Source organism: Hemitrygon akajei, chromosome 26, assembly GCF_048418815.1.
Source record: "Hemitrygon akajei chromosome 26, sHemAka1.3, whole genome shotgun sequence".
Lineage (NCBI taxonomy): Eukaryota > Metazoa > Chordata > Chondrichthyes > Myliobatiformes > Dasyatidae > Hemitrygon > Hemitrygon akajei.
The window spans coordinates 6575169-6597075 of NC_133149.1; the positions used below are offsets into that span (position 1 = coordinate 6575169).

The following is a 21907-nucleotide window of genomic DNA, read 5'->3' on the forward strand; positions in this document are numbered from 1 at the left end:
TGCACTTGTCCTGATCCTTTAACTAACAACGGCATCATTCTTCCTCCTTCTTCCCACCTGCCCTGGCTCTCCTCCTCACCTGACTCCCCATCTGTCTCAGGGTATGTCTTTACTGCCTCCCACACAAATGTCTCTAGGGTCCTCTTCTTCCCTCGGTCTCCCTGTGGAGTCCTTCCTTTCTGTCTTGATTCAATACTTGGTTGGCCCCTGGAGTATTTTTCACATCTCCTCTGGCAATCCCCTCTCAGTAACTTATCTGGCTCTCTCTCTACTTCCGCAAGTCGCTCCCCGACCGCCTCCTTCTGCTCTTCTAGGCTTCTGCCTCCTACCTCTTCCCCACAAATTCTTGCATCCTCTCTCTCTCCACTTAACTCTTGCTCCTCCAATGAGTCACCTTCTCTTTCTTCCTGTCCGTGTCTGTACACCTGTGGCAGGGACTCCTCATGTTCCTTACTCGTGCTTGATTCCCTTCTCTCTTGTGTTTCTCCAAGACTCTCATCTCCTATCTTTTTTCCACTTCTTCTTGAATGCCTCATCTCTTCCCGCCCTGATGAGCCACTTTCTTTTCTAGTCTGTTTATTTCTATGGTATAACTGATACTCCTCATACTCCTTTTCCTCTCTCAAGTATTTCATCCGTTCAATCCCTTCTTCCATTTCTCTCTGTGCCTGTTCCACCTTTATCCTTTCTGCCTGTATCTCCTTCCATATCGCCGCTTTTTCCTTCTCGTATTGTTTTTTTTCCTCCTCATTATCCCAAACTTGTACTTCTCCCTGCATGTTTACTGTTCCCATCAGCAGGGGGCACTGCTTAGAGGTTCCTTCCTCATTATAGGGAGGGGGTCTTTCTGCTTCTTTCACATCTGGGTACGGATCTGAAGCCAGCTTCTCACTGTACCTTCCTCTCTCTCTCTAACAGGCAGTTTCTCCAGCACCTTAGTGTCTTCCTCGCTTGTAATCAATATTCTACCTGTCCTCCTCAGCCTTTCTCCCTCCGTTCTGAAGAGTTTTAGCACTTCCATTTCTCGTTCTCTTTTTTGCCCCTCTTTTCTTAGATTTATCTTTTGGTTTTTAATTTTTAATTAGTCCCTCCATTTCTTCGCACAAACTTACATCAAATGTTCCTTCTCTTGGCCAGTTTGTGACCAGGTTTTTGGTTCTTTTTTCCCATTTTTCTGAAGTTTTTGTGATCTCATATTTATTTATCGGAATTTTTTTGCTCAGAATCTCTGCTGCCGTTCCTTTACCTGTCATGTTATTCTCTCTTTTAAGGTATTTCAAGAGATTCACAATTCGCTTACTGGATAATATTATTTACTCTAATTCTATGCCTAGTCTATCGTCTATCTACCAGTGCTTTAAACTATATATTGGACTGTCCTTATTTCCTATTCTGTTCTGCCCGTACAGACCTCTATTCAGAGCGGTACCCACAGAACTTGCTCTTTGCACCTCGTCTATTCAGACCCTTATCTCTTAAGGCGGTATCCACAGGAATTTTCTCTATTTTCCCTTTCCCTGCCCGTTCAGACCTTCGTTTCATACGAAGCGGTATCCACAGGGATTTTCTCTATTTTCCCTTTCCCTGCCCGTTCAGACCTTCGTTTCATACGAAGCGGTATCCACAGGGATTTACCAACACCACGTGGAATTTTTCTTAACTTAACTTCTTATTAACTTATTTGTACTTACCCTCACTGCAGTGTTCTTGATCAATTCTCTGAGCCTCCTGTTAACCCCCAATTCTGCCAGATTCTTTGGACCGGAGAGACACTTCGGCAGTGGTTCCACACTTCTGAGACTCCAAGACCTCCCCAAAGCCAACAGAATTCTTAGTGCAAATTGTCGCAAAAAGCGCTTACCTTTTGTTTGGGTGCACCCTTAATTCTGTTAGCCTTGTGGGGGTCCCTAGAGGACTGGGAAGCGTCCCCAATCTGCTGTTTCCTTTCCGTGGGTCTCTTTACATTTTGTCGTGGTTTCTCTTGCCCCACAAATGACCAGGAGACGCAGAAGATTCTTCAAGAAGTATTAAACTTTAATTTGCAAATCAAAGCTGAGACAGTCAGTGAGCTAGTTGCTGAATGCCCACCGCTCCTTGTACACAGCATTTTTTATAGCAATCTCCTGGTTTAGTTGCATTAGCATATGTAATCGATCTATAGTTGCGTATCACGTGTACCTCCGCCACTATTATTTCTACTCATTGACTTAATCATGTTCTAATCTACATCTCTTAGCTACCTCCCATTAACACACCATTGTCTTCTACATTCTTAAGATTTCGTTCTCCTACAGAATTGGATACATGCATAGCAAATAGCAAGTTTCAAAACTGACTATATAGTTTTGGTTACTCAGCAAAATTTCAACTTTTATACTCCAATACAGTATGGGAGTCCCAATCAATACATGGAAAATTAAAATCCCCTACTTTCTCAACTTGATGTTTCCTGCAGTTGTCTGCTATCTCTCTGCAGATTTGCTCCTCCAATTCTCACTGACTATTGGGTGGTCTATAATACAACCCTATTAATGTGGTCATACCTTTCCTGTTTCTCAGCTCCACCCACATGGCCTCGGTAGACAAGCTCTCTAATCTGTCCTGCCTGAGCACTGCTGTAATATTTTCCCTGACTAGCAATGCCACCCCCCCACCCTTCGTCCCTCTGCCTCTATCACGTCTGAAACATCAGAACCCTGAAACGTTGAGCTGCCAGTCCTGCTCCTCCTGTAGCCAAGTTTCACTAATGGCTGCAATGTCATAATTCCATGTGTCAATCCAGGCCCTCAGCTCTTCTGCCTTTCCCACAATACTCCTCGCATTGAAATAGACAGACCTCAGAAGATTATTACCACCACACACAACCTTACTATTTGTGACTTTGCATGAAACTGTAACATTTATTTTCACCCCTGCTCCACTATCTAGTGTGGCACTCTGGTTCCCATCCCCCTGCAAATCTAGTTTAAACCCCCCCCCCCCATAGCAGTAATAAACCTCCCTGCAAGGATATTTGCCCCCCTGTAGTTCAGGTGTAACCTGTCTCTCTTGTATAGGTCCCATCTGGATCAGAAGAGGTCCCAATGATCCTGAAATTTGAAACCCTGCCCCCTACACCAGTTCCTCAGCTACGTGTTCATCCTCCAGAGCATCCTACTGGCACGTGGCACAGGTAGCAATCCTGAGATTAGCACCCTTGAGGTCCTGCTTCTTAACTTCCTACCAAGCTCTCTGTACTCACTCTTCAGGACCTCCTCACTCTTCCTATGTCATTGGTATCGATGTGTACCACGACATCTGGCTGCTCGCCCTCCCTGACCCTGGCACCCGGGAGGCAACAAACCATCTGGGAGTCTCTGTCGCGACCACAGAACCTCCTGTCAGTACCTCTTAACTATCCAGTCCCCTATCACTACCACTCTCCTCTTCCTTCCCCCCTCCCTTCTGCACTGCAGAACCAGACTCAGTGCCAGAGATCCGGCTGCCGCAGCTTGTGCCAGATAAGTCATCCCCCCCCCCAGCAGTATCCAAATCGGTATACTTGTTGTTGAGGGGAATGACCACAGGGGAGCCCCGCTCTGCCTGCCCTTTCCCCTTCCCTCGCCTGACGGTAACCCAATTACCTGTGCGCTGCTCCCTTGACGTAACTGCCTCCCTGTAGCTACTATCTATAAACTCCTCATTCTCCCAAATGATCTGGAGGACATCCAGCTCCTGCTCCAGTTCCCTAACGCAGTTTGTTAGGAGCTGCAGCTGGATGTACTTCTTGCAGGTGTCGTTGTCAGGGACTCCGGAGGTCTCCCTGACTTCCCACGTCCTGCAAGAGGAGCATTCCAACATCCTGCCTGGCATATTCTCTCTACTCTAAACAAAACGAAACTTACTGGAACCTACCCTCGCCTCTGCCTGTTCACGCCAAAGCCTGTTGAGCCAAAGCCGTTCCACTCTGACTCAGTCCACACCGACGATCGCTGCTGTATATGACGGTCTTTTTTTGAAACCTTTGGTGCGCTACGTCATGCGCCTGCGCAGTCTAGCCTCTTTTCCCCAATCAGTTAAAGAAAAATGGCTTCTCTCCAAGATGTCGTTACTTCTTCACTCTCCGCCGCTTGCTTCGATTTAAAATGGACGTGATAGCCCTGCCCTTTTGCTCCGGTTGGTGTCGCTGCTGTGAGCATCGTGAAGTGCTGCTGAGGCTGGCCGCGTGCATGCGTCATGGTGTCCCGACGCGGATTCCATGAAAGGTGGAATTGGCTCTGTGAGCATCATGAGGCGCTGCTGAGGCTGGCCATGCGCATGCGTCGCGGTTTCCATTAAAGCTGGAATCGGCTCGGGTTGTGGAAAGCGGGGCCTGTTGATTGACGAGTGAGCAATCTTATACGAAAATATAACCCTGAACTTTGCATTCATTCTGTAAGTTAGCACATTTTAAGTTGATTTAGTCAACAAATGTGCTGCTGTAATGCACCGTTTGGGCTAATTGGAGGTCACAAACAGAGCATGAGAGTTTTAGTAGCATATAGATGGAATATCAGCAGATGGTGTTTCCTGAGATATTTGTGTCTGGGAGAATAGTTATTGTGTAATGGAATATCAGTGGATGGTGTTTCCTGTGATCTTTGTGCCTGGGGGAATGATTACTGTTTAATGGAATATCAGTGGGTGGTGTTTCCTGTGATCTTTGTGTCTGGGTTAATAAGCAGCCTGGGCAGTTCAGTCCAAGTAACCATATATAACCATATAACAATTACAGAACGGAAACAGGCCATCTTGGCCCTTCTAGTTCGTGCCGAACGCTTACTCTCACCTAGTCCCACTGGCCCGCACTCACCCCATAACCCTCCATTCCTTTCCTGTCCATATAGAACATAGAATAGTACAGCACATTACAGGCCCTTCGGCCCACAATGTTGTGCTGACCCTCAAACCCAGCCTCCCATATAACCCTCCACCTTAAATTCCTCCATATACCTGTCTTGTAGTCTCTTAAACTTCACTAGTGTATCTGCCTCCACCACTGACTCAGGCAGTGCATTCCACGCACCAACCACTCTCTGAGTGAAAAACCTTCCTCTAATATCCCATTTGAACTTCCCTCCCCTTACCTTAAAGCCATGTCCTCTTGTACCGAGCAGTGGTGCCCTAGAGAAGAGGCGCTGGCTGTCCACTCTGTCTATTCCTCTTAATATTTGGTACACCTCTATCATGTCTCCTCTCATTCTCCTTCTCTCCAAAGAGTAAAGCCCTAGCTCCCTTAATCTCTGATCATAATCCATATACCTATCCAATTTTACTTTAAATGATAATACCGAACCTGCCTCTACCACTTCTACTGGAAGCTCGTTCCACACAGCTACCACTCTCTGAGTAAAGAAATTCCCCTTTGTGTTACCCCTAAACTTTTGCCCCCAACTCTCAGCTCATGTCCTCTTGTTTGAATCTCCCCTACTCTCAATGGAAAAAGCCTATCCACGTCAACTCTATCTAGCCCCTCATAATTTTAAATACCTCTATCAAGTCCCCCCTGAACCTTCTATGCTCCAAAGAATAAAGACCTAACTTATTCAACCTTTCCCTGTAACTTAGGTGCTTAAACCCAGGTAACGTTCTAGTAAATCTTCTCTGTACTCTCTCTATTTTGTTGATATCTTTCCTATAATTCGGTGACCAGAACTGTACACAATACTCCAAATTTGGCCTTACAATGCCTTGTACAATTTTAACGTTACATCCCAACTCCTATACTCAATGCTCTGATTTATAAAGGCCAGCATACCAAAAGCTTTCTTCACCACCCTATCCACATGAGATTCCACCTTCAGGGAACTATGCACCATTATTCCTAGATCACTCTGTTCTACTGCATTCTTCAATGCCCTACCATTTACCATGTATGTCCTATTTGGATTATTCCTACCAAAATGTAGCACCTCACACTTATCAGCATTAAACTCCATCTGCCATCGTTCAGTCCACTCTTCTAACTGGCCTAAATCTCTCTGCAAACTTTGAAAACCTACTTCATTATCCACAATGCCACCTACCTTAGTATCATCCGCATACTTGCTAATCCAATTTACCACCCCATCATCCAGATCATTAATTTATGACAAGCAACATTGGACCCAGTACAGATCCCTGAAGCACACCACTAGTCACCGGCCTCCAACCTGACAAACAGTTATCCACCACTACTCTCTGGCATCTCCCATCCAGCCACTGTTGAATCCATTTTACTACTTCAATATTAATACCTAACGATTGAACCTTCCTAACTCACCTTCCGTGCGGAACCTTGTCAAAGGCCTTACTGAAGTCCATATAGACAACATCCACTGCTTTACCCTCGTCAACTTTCCTAGTAACCTCTTCAAAAAATTCAATAAGATTTGTCAAACATGACCTTCCACCCACAAATCCATGCTGACTGTTCCTAATCAGACCCTGTCTATCCAGATAATTATATATACCATCTCTTAAGAGTACTTTCCATTAATTTACTCACCACTGACGTCAAACTGACAGGCCTATAATTGCTAGGTTTATTTTTAGAACTCTTTTTAAACAATGGAGACACATGAGCAATATGCCAATCCTCCGGCACCATCCCCGTTTCTAATGACATTTGAAATATTTCTGTCAGAGCCCTGCTATTTCTATACTAACTTCCCTCAAGGTCCTAAGGAATATCCTGTCAGGATCCGGAGATTTATCCACTTTTATATTCTTTGAAAGCGGCATTACTTCCTCCTCTTTAATTGTCATAGTTTCCATAACTTCCCTACTTGTTTCCCTTACCTTACACAATTCAATATCCTTCTCCTTAGTGAATACCGAAGAAAATAAATTGTTCAAAATCTCCTCCATCTCTTTCGGCTCCACAGGTAGCTGTTCACTCTGATTCTCTAAGGGACCAATTTTATCTCTCACTATCCTTTTGCTATTAATAGAACTGTAGAAACCCTTCGGATTTGTTTTCACCTTACTTGCCAAGCAACCTCGTATCTTCTTTTAGCTTTTCTAATTTCTTTCTTAAGATTCTTCTTACATTCTTTATATTCCTCGAGCACCTCATTTACTCCATGCTGCCTATATTTATTGTAGATATCTCTCTTTTTCCAAACCAAATTTCCAATATCACTTGAAAACCATGGTTCTCTCAAGCTTTTAACCTTTCCTTTCAACCTAACAGGAACATAAAGATTCTGTACCCTCAAAATTTCACTTTTAAATAGCCTCCATTTCTCTATTACATCTTTCCCATAAAAGAAATTGTCCCAATCCACTTCTAAATCCTTTCGCATCTCCTCAAAGTTAGCCTTTCTCCAATCAAAAATTTCAACCCTGGTTCCATTTCTATCCTTCTCCATAATTATATTGAAACTAATGGTATTGTGATCACTGGACCCCAAGTGCTCCCCAACCTCTGTCACCTGACCTATTTTATTCCCTAACAGAAGATCCAACACTGCCCCTTCTCTAGTTGGTACCTCTATGTATTGCTGCAAAAAACTATCCTGCACACATTTTACAAACTCCAAACCATCCATCCCTTTTACAGTATAGGCTTCCCAGTCTATGTGTGGAAAATTAAAATCTCCCACATTCACAACCCTGTGCTTACTACAAATATCTTCTATCTCCTTGCAAATTTGCTCCTCCAATTCTCGCTCCCCATTAGGTGGTGTATAATACACCCCTATAAGTGTTACTACACCTTTCCCATTCCTCAATTCCACCCAAATAGCCTCCCTAGACGAGCCCTCTAATCTATCCGGCCACAGCACCGCTGTAATATTTTCTCTGACAAGCAACACAACAGCTCCCCCTCTTGTCCCTCCGATTCTATCACACCTGAAGCAATGAAATCCAGGAATATTTAGTTGCCAATCACACCCCTCCTGCAACCATGTTTCACTAATAGCTGTAACGTCATATTTCCAGGTATCAATCCATGCTCTAAGCTCATCCACCTTTCTTACAATGCTCCTAGCATTAAAATAAATGCTTTTAAGAAATTCTCCACCTCCTCCTCTCTGTTTATCTCTGACAGTACAAAGAACTTTACTGTCTTCTTTTTCTTCCTTCTCCCATACATCCGTTCCTACACTCTGATTCCCCTCCCCCCTCGTATCCAACTTAAATCCACTGGAGCCTCTCTAGCAAACCTACCTGCAAGAATATTTGTTCCCCTTCAGTTCAGATGTAAACTGTCCCACTGGAACAGGTCCCACCTTCCCTGGAAAACTGCCCAAATCTATAAAAAGTAAAAAGGTTTCCACTTCTCATCTGTGTAACTTTAATTGGACAATTTTTTCTCTCTGGATGTTGGCTGCTGGTTGAGGAAAAAATGTTTGTACGTAGTCTGAAGTCAGCGGTCCCCCACACAATAGAAATCTGTACGACCAAACATTCAATAGCATTCTGTAATAATACTTTAGATTGAACCCTCACCATATTCTACAAATCATTAGAGGGACCACATTTCTGTTCGGTTCATTCACGTCAGCCATCAGAATCAGGTTTACTATCACTGGCATATGACATGAAATTTGTTGTTATGAGGCAGTAATACAGTGCAATACAAACTAAAACAGTGTAAAATACAGTAAGGATGTGTTAGTTAAATGAAGATCACCATGTTCAAGGTGTTTCAATTGATTGTAGTAAATAAACACCTGTATCTGCAAGGTCCAGTTGCTGGAGAGTCAATGTCTTGGCAGAAATACACCATGAAGTCAAAAGGAACACTCCAGGCAGCTACAGGCAACAGCAGGTTATTGGAAAAGCACAGGTCCGGATGGTTCTCGGTGTTTGCCTCCGAAGTTAAAAAAGTTAAATAAGCAGTGCAAAAAGAGGGGAAAAATGTAGTGTTGTACTGTTCATGGGTTGAAAGTCCGTTCAGAAATATGAGGGTGGAGGGTAAGAAATTGTTCCTAAATCATTGGGTGTGTGTGTTCAGGGTTATGTACCTCCTTGTTGATGGTCGCAGCTCCTGTCTGATGAGAGTACTTAATAATGGATGCCACCTTTTTGAGGCATCGCTCCTTGAAGATTTCTTGGATGCTGGGGAGGCTGGTGCCTATAGTGGTTGTGACTGAGTTTACAACTTTCTACAGCATACTTCAGTCCTGAGGCTCTTGCACCTTCTACCTGGTGGCAGCAGTGAGAAAAGAGCATGGCCTGGGTGGTGAGGATCTTTGATGATGGATGCTGCTTTACTACGGATATGTTTCATGTAGATGTGCTCAATGGTTGGGAGGGCTTTACCTGTGATGTACTGGGGCAAATCCATGACCTTTTGTCTGATTTTATGCATTGGTGTTCCCATCCCAGAGTGTAATGCAGCTAATGACAGTAAATTTAGCAAAGTGGCTTGCAGATAGCTTCTGCAACCGTTAATTTTAGAACTATGCAGAAGATAGGGGAAACATAAATAAGAGAAAATCTGGATATGCTGGAAATCAAAGTAATAGGCACAAGATGCTGGAGGAACTCAGCAGGTCCGGCTGAGTAAACAGTCGATGGCTTGGGCCGAGACCCTTCATCGGGACTGGTAAAAAGAGATGAGAAGTCAGAGTAAGAGGGTGAGGGTAAGGAAGAAGTACAAGGTGGTAGGTGATAGGTGAAACTGTGGGTGGGGAGGGGTGAAGTAAAGAGCTGGCAAGATGATCGGTGATAGAGATTAAGGGGTAGAGAAGGGGGAATCTGATTGGAGAGGACCTAAGGCCATGGAAGGAAGGGATCGGGGAGGAGCGCAGGAGGGAGGTAATGGGCGGGTAAGGACGTAAGTTGAGAGGGGAAATGGTGAAGGAGAGGGGAGGGTCATTACCAGGAGTTTGAGAAATCAATGTTCATGCTGTCAGGCTGGAGACTACCCAGACAGCAGAGTGTGGCCTCATTGTAGCAGTGGAGGAGGCCATGAACTAGCATGTTGGAAACCTTCTGGTTTTGTATTTTTGTCACAAAGCATTCTGACAATTTATTTCTTCCAGATATAAAGAAGCACGGTCATTCATAGAGAAGTCTCTGAAGTTGGTGGAGAGTAACTTAGTCCCAGGACTTCAGACCTGGCCGGGCACAGATACAGCCATTGAAGAAACCAGGGATGGTGTGCTGAAGGTAAGGAATGTCAGTGTGAATTAGGCTGAGGTCGATTATTGTTTCAGAGCCATACTGAATGTTTATCTACCTATGATGGCATTTCATGGGGTTATAAAGTTTTATGAAAATCACAAAACTGCCGATACTGGAAATCTAGAACAAAAATGGAATATGCAGAAAAATATCAGGAGGTCAGGTAGTGCCTGTGGAGAGAGAGATACAGTCAACATTTTGGGTCTGCAGCTGACAAAGGGTTGCAGGACAGAAACATTGACTGTGTCTAACAAAGACATGCATACAAAATGTGAGAGGAGCTCAGCAGGTTGGACAGCAACTATGGGAAGGAATAAGGTCAACATTTCAGACTGAGGCCCTTCATCGGAATGAGAAGCCTTTTGAGGAAGAGTTCCTCCAGCTTTTTGTAAGCAGTACTCGGGATTTCCAGCATCTGCAGATTCTCTTGTGTTTATCAAGAGATTCAAGAGAGATTCAAAAACTTTATTGTCATTCTAACCGTACATCAGCTCTGCAGGGCAGAATGAGACAGCGTTTCTCAGGAGCAGTGCAATCGTAACATAACAAACGCAACACTAAATAATAAACATAACAATAAATAGTAAAACACAACAACCACATGTCAGTTAAGAACAAGTTATAAGTGTCCAGTGCAAGTTAAAAGTGTCCAAAGCAGAGTCAGGTAGAACAGCTATTTAGCAGTCAGTCTGCATAGATGCTGCCTGACCTCATTTTTTTCTTGAATGTTCTGTTTTTGTTTTAAAGCTATTATCCTTTTTTATATTTGGTGTTGCTCTTTGTGGCATTTAGGTAATTGCAATGTGAACTGTTCAAGGTTCCTGTTTATTTGTCATGTCTACATCAAAACATGCAGTGAAGTGAGTCATTTGCATTAACAACCAACACACCCGAGTCTATTAAACTACTGTACAGTTAAGGTCGAATACCCAGTCATCTCTCACTGCTGCTGTTCTGAGCTGTCCACTTGAGGCGCCTCAGTGACTATCTATACTGCTGTTAGAAAACAAGAAATTTCACATCAGTGAAAATAAAGCAGATTCTGAATCCTAGTGTCATAGAGTTACACAGTACAGAAACAGACCCTTCATCCATACAAGCTCAGTGAGTTTGTCCCATCTGCCCGAACCCAGCTCATAGCTCTCCATTAATGTGTCTGCCTCAACCAGAAAATGATTGGTTTGTGGTAAAGTTTGCGGATGACATGAAGATAGATGGAGGAGTAGGTAGTGCTGAGGAAGCAATGTTATTGCAGGCAGAACTTGGACAAATTGGAAGAATGGGCAAAAAAAGTGGCAGATGGAATACTGTGTTGGGAAATGTACGATGATGCATTTTGGTATAAGGAAGAATAATGGGAGGAAAATTCAGGTGCAGAGTGACTTGGGATTCCTCGTGCAAGACTCCCAGAAGGTTAATTTACAGATTGAGACTGTGGTAAAGAAGCAAATGCAATGTTTGCATTTATTTCAGGGGGAATAGAATATAAAAGCAAGGAGATAATGCTGAATGTTTTTCAGGGTGCACTTGGTGTTTTGTCAATAGTTTTGGGACCCATATCTCAGAAAGGATGTGCTATCTTTGGGGATAGTCCAGAGGAGATTCATGAGGATGATTCCAGGAATGGAAGGATTACCATATGAGGAGTGTTGGCAACTTTGGGCCTGTACTCACTGGAATTTAGAAGAATGTGGTGGGTGTGGTGATGGATCTAATTTAAACCTACCGAATGTTAAAAGGACTAGATGTGGAGAGGATGTTCCCTATGGTGGGGGTATCCAGATCTAGAGGGCGACCTTCTAGAACAGAGATAAGGAGGAATTGTTTTAGCCATTGGGTAGTGAATCTGTGGAATGCCCTGCCACAGTCTGCGGTGGAGGCCAAGTCCGTAGATATATTTAAGGCGGATGTTAATAGCTTCCTGATCGGTCAGGACGTCAAAGGATGTGGCGAGAAGGCAGGTGTATGTGGTTGAGTGGGTTCCAGGATCAGCCGTGATGGAATAGCAGAACAGACTCGATGGGTTGAATGGCCTGATTCTACCCACTATGTCTTACTGTCTTACTTATTCGTTTTGTAACAAGGCTAATACTGCACAGCTGATGAAGTAATGCATACAAAATGCTGGAGGAACTCAGCATGAAAAGGTTGACATTTCCTGAGAGGGAAATTAATTTCCATAAATGCTGCCTGACCAGCTGAGTTCCTCCAGCACTTTGTGTGTGTTGCTTCCTTTACTAATCTGTCTTTTTTTCCTCTTCATTGTATTTGGTTTCAGTTTGAGTTGTTTTTGTGGTTACTTATGTTGTTGTGTTTTTATTAACCTAGGACCTGTTGAGCGCGCTTCTTAAAGAGTGTTTATGTCCACCAAGGCCTGATGCTGTCTGCCATTATCGATTCTGTTCCACCCATAGCAGCAAACAGGATATTTATAGATCTGATCCTGACTTTAAGGTAGGCTAATTTAATTTGTATACTGGCAAATGTATGAGATAAATATTTACCATTTGAATCATTGTCATCAAAATTGCTAGAGTCTTTGATAAGTCACGAAAGACTATTAACGCATTTCTACAGATATATAGTAGAGAGCGTTCTAACTGGTTGCATCACTGTGTGGTGTAAAGGGGATCACTGTACAGGATTGGAAAAAGCTGCTGAGGGTTGTAACCTCTGCGTGCTCCATCATGCGCACTAGCTTCTCCACCATTGATACACCTTCAAAAGGCAATGCCTCAAAAAGGCAGCTTACACCACTCAGGGCATTCCTACCAACAGGAGGAGGTACAGGAGCCTGAAGGCACACACTCTGAGCAATAATTCTGATTGTAAAGTCAAATTTGCAGAGAACGTGTGAGGTGGGTGCAGAGGTCAAAGGAAAGAACTGTAGCAGTGTTGCCATGGGCATGAGTATTAGAGGTTGTCCAGTCAATGGAGACAGAGAGGGTAGTTATCATGGGAACACACACAGAAACAGTGTTGAAAGGTGTAAAATGCAGTGCTGCAGAACATGTTCAGTAGGTCAGGCTGTATGAATAGTGAGAGGAAAGCCAATATTATGTGTGAATGTCTTGCAGCTTAAGTAGTTAGCTCTGATAGAAAGAAAGCAAGTTACTACTTGCCCTTAAAATATAGAATTGCAGTGTTTTAAAAGAAAGGTTCCTTCAGAAGTAAATAATGTAAGACATTCAAAGATGTATATTCAGTAATGAGTCCGAAAGGCTGGAAGATATCCAGAGAGAAGATGAGATATCTTTCCTTAAACTTGTATTGAGGAACAGCACAGGAGACCCCAGGCAGATCGGAGTGAGAAAGACAATTAAAGTGGCAGCATCAGAACAAATGAGATTGTGAAGTATTTAAAATCAAACAGGTCTAGAAGCATTGGCCATGATTGGCATGAAAAGATTTTGTTAGTTCATTAGGATCTGTTTGGAGGAGATTCAGTCATCACATTCAGGAGGAGACTGGACACGTCTGTCAGCTGAGTATTCCAAGAATCTTGTGCTTTGTTTTGTGTCATATTCGTTTGACTTATCTTAAATTTAAGCTTGATTTTACAGTTTGTATGCGTCTGGAATTTTCATGCTACCAATAAAATAAATAATATGAATTGTGGAATTTATTTCAAAAGTTAAGTGTGAAATTACATTTTTATTTTGTGTAGCAGTGCAGTTGTAGGCTTACAAACAGCAGGCACACTGATAGGGAGTACAGTCATTCATTTAACTCACTTTTGTGTTTGACACAGATACTACTTGGCCTTAAAATATAGAGATGTGATTTGTTTGCACAGTTGTTCGTCAAGCCTGGAGGTTAGGTTGCAGATGTTTTGGCACCAATCGAGGTGATATAATCAGAAGCACAAAACAAGAAATCAAGAGAATTTTTTGAAGCTTGGTTCTCAGTGGAAGACAAGCAGAATGATCTGAGCGTAATTTACGAATACATGCATCTACAGGATTGGGGCCGAGGTGAACTGGAGAACAAATGCTCAGACTGACTGATGACCAGGGTTACGGGCCACTGGAGATCACTCAGCTTTCCCATTCGCCAGGATCCAGTGCAACACCCAACCCAACAGACCAACTGATGGCCAGGGTCACGGGCCACTGGAGATCACTCTGTTTTCCGGTTAGCTAGGATCCATCATGATAGCCAACATCAGAACGAATTGAACCAAATTAAACATGAGCACTAGGCAGAAACAACACTCAGTTGCACACTGATATGTCACCTTGACTGGTGATGTAACATTTGCGAGCTCACCTCCAGGCTCGTCGAAGAACCCGACAAACAAATAGCCAACCCAAGTTACCAATCTTCTTTCATTTCAAGAAATTGCGTGTTTAAAAGAAAAAAAAATCCTTAAAAGAGTAAAGAGTGTGACATAATTCAATGAGCTATTGAAAGGTATATATAAAGAATAAACAAAAGAAAATCCAAACAACACACACAAATGCTGGAGGAACTCAGCAGGCCAGGCAACATCTATGGAAAAAAGTATGTCAATTTTTGTGATGAGACCCTTCCTCAAGGTGGGTCTTCCTGAGGAAAGGTCTCGGCCCAAAATGTCGGCTGTACTCTTTTCCATAGATGCTGCCTGGCCTTCTGAGCTCCTCCAGCATTTGTGTGTGTTGTTTATATATAGAACACTTGTGTATGATATACAGTAATTACTATTTGAGCCCTTCTTGTGCAGCTGGCAGTTTCCATTCACTGTGGATGCCCCGTGACTGAACTTTGTTATATAATTTAGTTATAAAAAAAATTAAAGCTGCACTTTCTGTTTCCGCAGGGGTTTGTCCGAGTTCACTGCAGCTATGACTGCCGTATTGAATACCATCTATACTGCTGGAAACGCTGCAAAATTAAAGAGTTCCAAGATAAAATAGAAAAAGTTAGTAATATGTTGTCTTCTGTAATGTTTATCTGTTTGGAAGCAGTGTACAGAAGGAATTGAATGTAAAACTTGAAATGCATATGTAATTATTTTTCACAAAGATATCAGTCTGAAAAACGATGGTTAGAAAGGGCCAGGAATCAAATGACAGGGCCTGTACAGTTATCATTAATCAGTTATTATTTCTATTTCTTGCGTGGAGTCAGAATAAATGTGAAATCATGTTAAAAGTTCATAGTAAATGTATTATCAAAGTATGTATATTGTCATCATATACCGACTTGAGGTTAGTTTTCTCGTGGGCATACTCAGTAAGTACAAAGAAGCAGAATAGAGTCAATGAACGACTGCACACAAGATGAACAAACAACCAATGTACAAAAGACAAATACAAAATGAACAAAATAATAATAATAAGTAGGCAATAAATATCGAGAACACGAGATGAAGAGTCCTTGAAAGTGAGTTCATAAGTTGTGGGAACAGTTCAGTGTTGGGCTGAGGGTGAAGTTATCCCCTCTGGTTCAAGATCCTGATGGTTGAGGGGCCATTACTGTTCATGAACCTGGTGGTGTGGGTCCTGAGGCTCCTGTACCTCCTTCCTGACAGCAGCAGTGAGAAGAGAGTGTGTAATGTACAGTTTGCTTTTAAAACTGATTTTGTTTGGGAATATTGCAGGATATTCTGGGTTTAGACTGCCTCACACCTGACTGCATGGGATGCATCTGGAAGGTTGACATTTTTCAAGATTCGAGGCAAAAGACGGTGAGTTTGTTGCCATGAAGTTTGCTGTTCCTGTAAAATAGGATTTGCAATTTTATATAGTTCCATCAAGCCAGTAAAAAATGATGGAATGGGATGGTAAGCAGAGTTCCTGGATTCAGTGATGATTCGGAGCAAGAAGGCTGCAAGTGAACTGCTGATTTTTCAGAGCGAAGGGAGTTTTTTTTTAACTACTCGGGTTAAAGAGAGTCGAGACTGTGCAGGCGCATGACGTCAGCCAGTAGAGCATGAAAGGCTTAAAAAGAAAGCAGCCATATACAGCGGGCAGCGTCGGAGCAGGCAGTGGAGTGGTAGGGCTTTGGCTCAACGGGCTTAGGCAGTAACGAGGTGAGGTAGGAAGTATGTGTGTGAGGCCAGTTTTCTGTGCTCAATGTCAGATGTGAGAGGTCGTGGAGTCTCCCAGCCTCCCGGACAGCCATATCTGCACCAGGTATTTCGAGCTGCAGCTCCTGAGAGACCGATTTAGGGAACTGGAGATGCAGCTCGATGACCTTTGCCTAGTCAGGGAGAGAGAGGAGGTGCCAGGGTCCGGGACGTTTTGGATCGCGTCCAAGATATCCTGCGGTGGGAGGGACAACAGCCAGAGGTCATGGTACATATTGGTATCAATGACGTAGGTAGGAAAAGGGAAGAGGTCCTGAAAAAAGGTTACAGGGAGTTGGGAAGGAAGTTGAGAAGCAGGACAGCAAAGGTAGTAATTTCGGGATTACTGCCTGTGCCACGTGACAGTGAGAATAGGAATAGGATGAGGTGGAGGATAAATGCGTGGCTGAGGGATTGGAGCAGGGGGCAGGGATTCACTGGGACCTCTTTTGGGGCAGGTGTGACCTGTACAAAAGGGACGGGTTGCACTTGAATCCCAGGGGGACCAATATCCTGGCAGGGAGGTTTGCTAAGGCTACTGGGGAGAGTTTAAACTAGAATTGTTGGGGGGTGGGAACCAAACTGAAGAGACTGGGGAAGGGGCGGTTGGCGGCTCACAAATAGAGAAAGCTTGGAGACAGTGCGAGAGGGAGGATAGGCAGGTGATAGAGAAGGGACGCGCTCAGACCAAAGGCTTGAGATGTATCTATTTTAATGCAAGGAGTGTTGTGAACAAAGTGGATGAGCTTACAGTGTGGATCAGTACTTGGAGATATGATGTTGTGGCCATTACAGAGACTTGGATGGCTCAGGGACAGGAATGGTTACTTCAAGTGCTGTGTTTTAGATGTTTCAGAAAGGACAGGGAGGGAGGCAAAAGAGGTGGGGTCGTGGCACTGTTGATCAGAGATAGTGTCACAGCTGCAGAAAAGGTGGACGCCATGGAGAGATTGTCTACAGAGTCTCTGTGGGTGGAGGTTAGGAACAGGAAGGGGTCAATAACTTTACTGGGTGTTTTTTATAGGCCGCCTAATAGTAACAGGGATATCAGGAAGCAGACAGGGAAACAGATCCTGGAAAGGTGTAATAATAACAGAGTTGTCGTGATGGGAAATTTTAACTTCCCAAATATCGATTGACATCTCCCTGGAGCGAGGGGTTTAGATAGGGTGGAGTTGGTTAGGTGTGTTCAGGAAAGTTTCTTGACACAGTATGTAGATAAGCCTACAAGAGGAGAGGCTGTACTCGATTTGGTATTGGAAATGAACCTGGTCAGGTGTCAGATCTCTCAGTGAGAGTGCATTTTGGAGATAGTGATCATAATTCTATCTCCCTTACAATAGCATTGGAGAGAGCTAGGAACAGACAAGTTAGAAAAGTGTTTAAGGGGCTATCAGGCAGGAAGTTGGAGGTTTAAATTGGAAACAGATGTTCTCAGGGAAAAGAAATGAAAGAAATGAAACGAAAGAAATGTGGCAAATATTCAGGGGATTTTTCACCCAGAGAGTGGTGGATATGTGGAATGCTCTGCCCCGGAAGGCAGTGGATGCATTCAAGAGAGAGTTAGATAGAGCTCTTATAGATAGCGGGGTCAAGGGATAATGGGGAGAGGGCAGGAACAGTGTGTATGATCAGCCATGATCACAGTGAATGGCGGTGCTGGCTAGAATTGCCGAATGGCCTACTCCTGCACCTACTGTCTATTGATATTTGTGTAGAGCTCTGTATAGGTATGTTCCAATGAGACAGGGCTAAGTTATGGTAGGGTACAGGAACTGTGGTGTACAAAGGCTGTAATAAATCTAGTCAAGAAGAATAGAAAAGCTTACAAAAGGTTCAGAGAGCTAGGTAATGTTATAATCTTCTAGATCTCTAAGGCAACTAGGAAGGAGCTTAAGAAGGAAATTAGGAGAGCCAGAAGGGGCCATGAGAAGGCCTTGGCAAGCAGAATTAAGGAAAACCCCAAGGCATTCTACAAGTATGTGAAGAGCAAGAGGATAAGACGTGAAAGAATAGGACCTATCAAATGTGACAGTGGGAAAATGGAACCGGAGGAAATAACAGAGGTACTTAATGAATACTTTGCTTCAGTATTTACTATGGAAAAGGATCTTACTGATTGTAGTGATGGCTTGCAGCAGACTGAAGAGCTTGAGCATGTAGATATTAAGAAAGAGGATGTGCTGGACCTTTTGGAAAGCATCAAGTCAGATAAGTCGCCGGGACTGGATGAAATGTACCCCAGGCTACTGTGGGAGGTGAGGGAGGAGATTGCTGAGCCTCTGGCGATGATCTTTGCATCATCAAGGAGGACAGGAGAGGTTCCGGAGGATTGGAGGGTTGCGGATGTTGTTCCTTTATTCAAGAAAGGGAGTAGAGATAGCCCAGGAAATTATAGACCAGTGAATCTTAGGCTACATCCACAATACGCCAGATAAATCCGTAACTGAAGCCTTTTCTCTTCGTTTTTACCCTCTGTCCACACTAAAACGGCGTTTTCGTCTCCTGAAACCTAAGCTTTTCAAAAATGCTTTCCAAGGTGGATATTTTTGAAAACGCTGTTCGGGCAGATCAGTGTGGACGGCGTAACCGGAGACTTTTGAAAATGCTGTCAGACGGCAGCGCGCTATTTCATTGTTTTCTTGAACGCAGCCTAACAATTTCAGAACAGATGGCAACGAGACTGAAGCCAGAAGAGTTAGAAATGTCCTCACCAAATACTTTGACCCATAACTTACTGAATAAATAAGTATACTCACTTTGCTGTTTTCTGTCCTTGCTCGTATGAAGGTAGTTTACCTATTTATGCAAGTACTTCTCTGACAATAGATGTGTAACAGCCTAATGTAACATTGTATGGAAATACAAGATAACACTGATGCAGACATGTTTTATACATTTAACAAGGTGCTTTATTATTTGCAGAGTTTGTTTGTTTATTTATTTACAGAGTTAGTCAGTTTTTCAATGTTCGTCTTCAACCGGGTCAGTCTGTCCGTGAACTCCCTGTCGGTTGCCGCCGTACGCTCCAGTATTTGTTTTTTTTAGTTTTAAGTTCTCCTGCTGTCCGTCGTTTTAAGTTTTTCTAGTCTGTAACTACACAAATGCACAATTTTACGGCGAGATTCAACACCAAACAACCCGCTTGTTTTTGGTAGATATGTCCTGCGCATGAGCAGCAGGAGGAAATTCGCTGAAATCTCCGTTTCAGTGTGGATAGAGATATTTTCAAAAGCGCATAGTGTGGATGCCTATCGCTTTTACGCGAAACCGGCGTTTTCAAAATTATCTGGTCTAGTGTGGATGTAGCTTTACTTCAGTGGTTGGTAAGTTGATGGAGAAGTTTAGGAGAAATCAGCATAGGTTTGTCAAGGGCAGGTCGTGCGTTATGAGCCTGATTGAATTTTTTGAGGATGTGACTAAGCACATTGATGAAGGGAGAGCAGTAGATGTAGTATGTAGTGTATATGGATTTTAGCAGGGCATTTGATAAGGTACCCCATGCAAGGCTTATTGAGAAAGTAAGGAGGCATGGGATCTAAGAGGACATTGCTTTGTGGATCCAGAACTGGCTTGCCCACTGAAGGCAAAGAGTGGTTGTAGATGAGTCATATTCTGAATGGAGGTCGGTCACCAGTGGAGTGCCTAAGGGACCTTTACTCTTTGTGATTTTTATAAATGACCTGGATGAGGAAGTGGAAGGATGGGTTAGTAAGTTTGCTGATGACACAAATGTTGGAGGTGTTGTGGATAGTGTGGAGGGCTGTCAGAGGTTACAGTGGGACATTGATAGAATGCAAAACTGGGCTGAGAAGTGGCAGATGGAGTTCAACCCAGATAAGTGTGAAATGGTTCATTTTGGTATGTCAAATATGATGGCAGAATATAGTATTAATGGTAAGACTCTTGGCAGTGTGATCAGAGGGATCTTGGGTCCGAGCAGCTGTGACTCTGTGGTTAAGAAGGCATATGTTGTATTGGCCTTCATCAATCGTAGAATTGAATTTAGAAGCCGAGAGGTAATGTTGCAGCTATATAGGATCCTGGTCAGACCCCACTTGGAGTACTGTGCTCAGTTCTGGTCGCCTTACTACAGGAAGGATGTGGAAGCCATAGAAAGGGTGCAGAGGAGATTTACAAGGATGTTGCCTGGATTGGGGATCATGCCTTATGAGAATAGGTTGAGTGAACTCGGCCTTTTCTCCTTGGAGCGAAGGAGGATGAGAGGTGACCTGATAGAGGTGTACAAGATGATTAGAGGCATTGATCGTGTGGATAGTCAGAGGCTTTTTCCCAGGGCTGAAATGGTTGCCACAAGAGGACACAGTTTTAAGGTGCAGTTTTAAGGGGGTAGGTACAGAGGAGATGTCAGGGGTAAGTTTTTTACTCTGAGAGTGGTGAGTGCGTGGAATGGGCTGCCGGTGACAGTGGTGGAGGTGGATATGATAGGGTCTTTGAAGAGGCTTTTAGATAGGTTACATGGAGCTTAGTAAAATAGAGGGCTATGGGTAAGCCTAGTAATTTCTAAGGTAGAGATATGTTCGGCACAACTTTGTGGGCTGAAGGGCCTGTATTGTGCTGTAGGCTTCCTATGTTTCTTTGATGGTACTGAATTGAAACACAATGTTATTGCGGTAACGTAGCTCTCAGTGCAACACTTTATAGTGCAATCAGTCGGTTCTGTCTGTCCCTGTGACTGAGTGGAGTTCCGCTGGGTGCTCTGCTTTCCTCCCACATTCCAAACCTGCTAGTTTGATGCCAGAAACATGGCAACACTTGTGATCTGTCCCCAGTGTGTTCCCGGATGTTTTGACATAAAACAACACATTTCACTGTATGTTTTGAGACTGCAGATGCTGGAATCCATAGCAACAAACCCCACACTGGAGGAACTTAACAGATCGGGCAGCCTCTACCGAGGGAAGTGGACAGTCAGCTTTTCAGATTGAGACAGTCATCTGGTCTTTAACTGCAGACCTCTGAAATATGGATTGCTGTTTCCCTGCACAGCTGCTTAGTAGATTGTACATCACTGAAATGTTGAACTAAGTTCAAGTCCCACAACAGCGAACGACAAAGTTACACTTAGCTAATTACATAAATGGGGAAAGAAAGCCATGAGCGGTTATTTGATTTGTAATTACTACCGAGCTGACAAGTTATTTTGAGGGTGATAGCCCAGTGGATAGCGCACAACTTTACAGCGCCAGCAATCATTGATCGATGTTCAATTCCCGCTGCTGTCTGTAAGTAGTACCTATGTCTCCCCATGACAGTGTGGGTTTCCTCTGGATGGTCTGGCTTCCTGGCACATTGCAAAGACATACGCGCTAGGGTTAGTGAGTTGTTGCTGGAAGCATGGCGACAGTTGAGCACAGCACAATCCTTGCTGATTTGATTTGACACCAACAGTGCATTTTGCTGTGAGTTTTAATGTACATGTGTCAAATAAATCTAGTCTATCTTTATGATTTTGCCAATAATGTCACACCTAAAAATAATCCTTCCTTGTAATCCCCACTTGTTTAAAGGCACATTCAGCTTATACGATTTGTTCGTAGTGCACAGATTGGCTGGGGCCTTTATGGAAGATGGGGGGTGGGTATAGTACTCCTCTTCAGAATGTCCCTGATTTTTTTGGTCTCATGAATTCAATATGAATTTTATAGATTTAGAACAGTGTTGGACCATATTAGGAATAACATAGTGCTAATGGAGTGA

General features: G+C 43.5%; 1 protein-coding gene across 4 annotated transcripts in view; it reads left to right on the plus strand.

Moving 5' to 3' along the window:
- The window catches only part of LOC140716743 (uncharacterized), a 256747-nt gene that overhangs the window by 123751 nt on the left and 111089 nt on the right, over positions 1 to 21907 (plus strand). For all 4 annotated transcript variants that reach the window (XM_073029551.1, XM_073029548.1, XM_073029550.1 and 1 more), the window contains 4 exons: positions 9996 to 10122; positions 12466 to 12591; positions 14936 to 15037; positions 15719 to 15805. In XM_073029551.1, coding sequence (XP_072885652.1) covers positions 9996 to 10122; positions 12466 to 12591; positions 14936 to 15037; positions 15719 to 15805 — 442 coding nt within the window. The remainder of the gene's footprint in view (positions 1 to 9995; positions 10123 to 12465; positions 12592 to 14935; positions 15038 to 15718; positions 15806 to 21907) is intronic.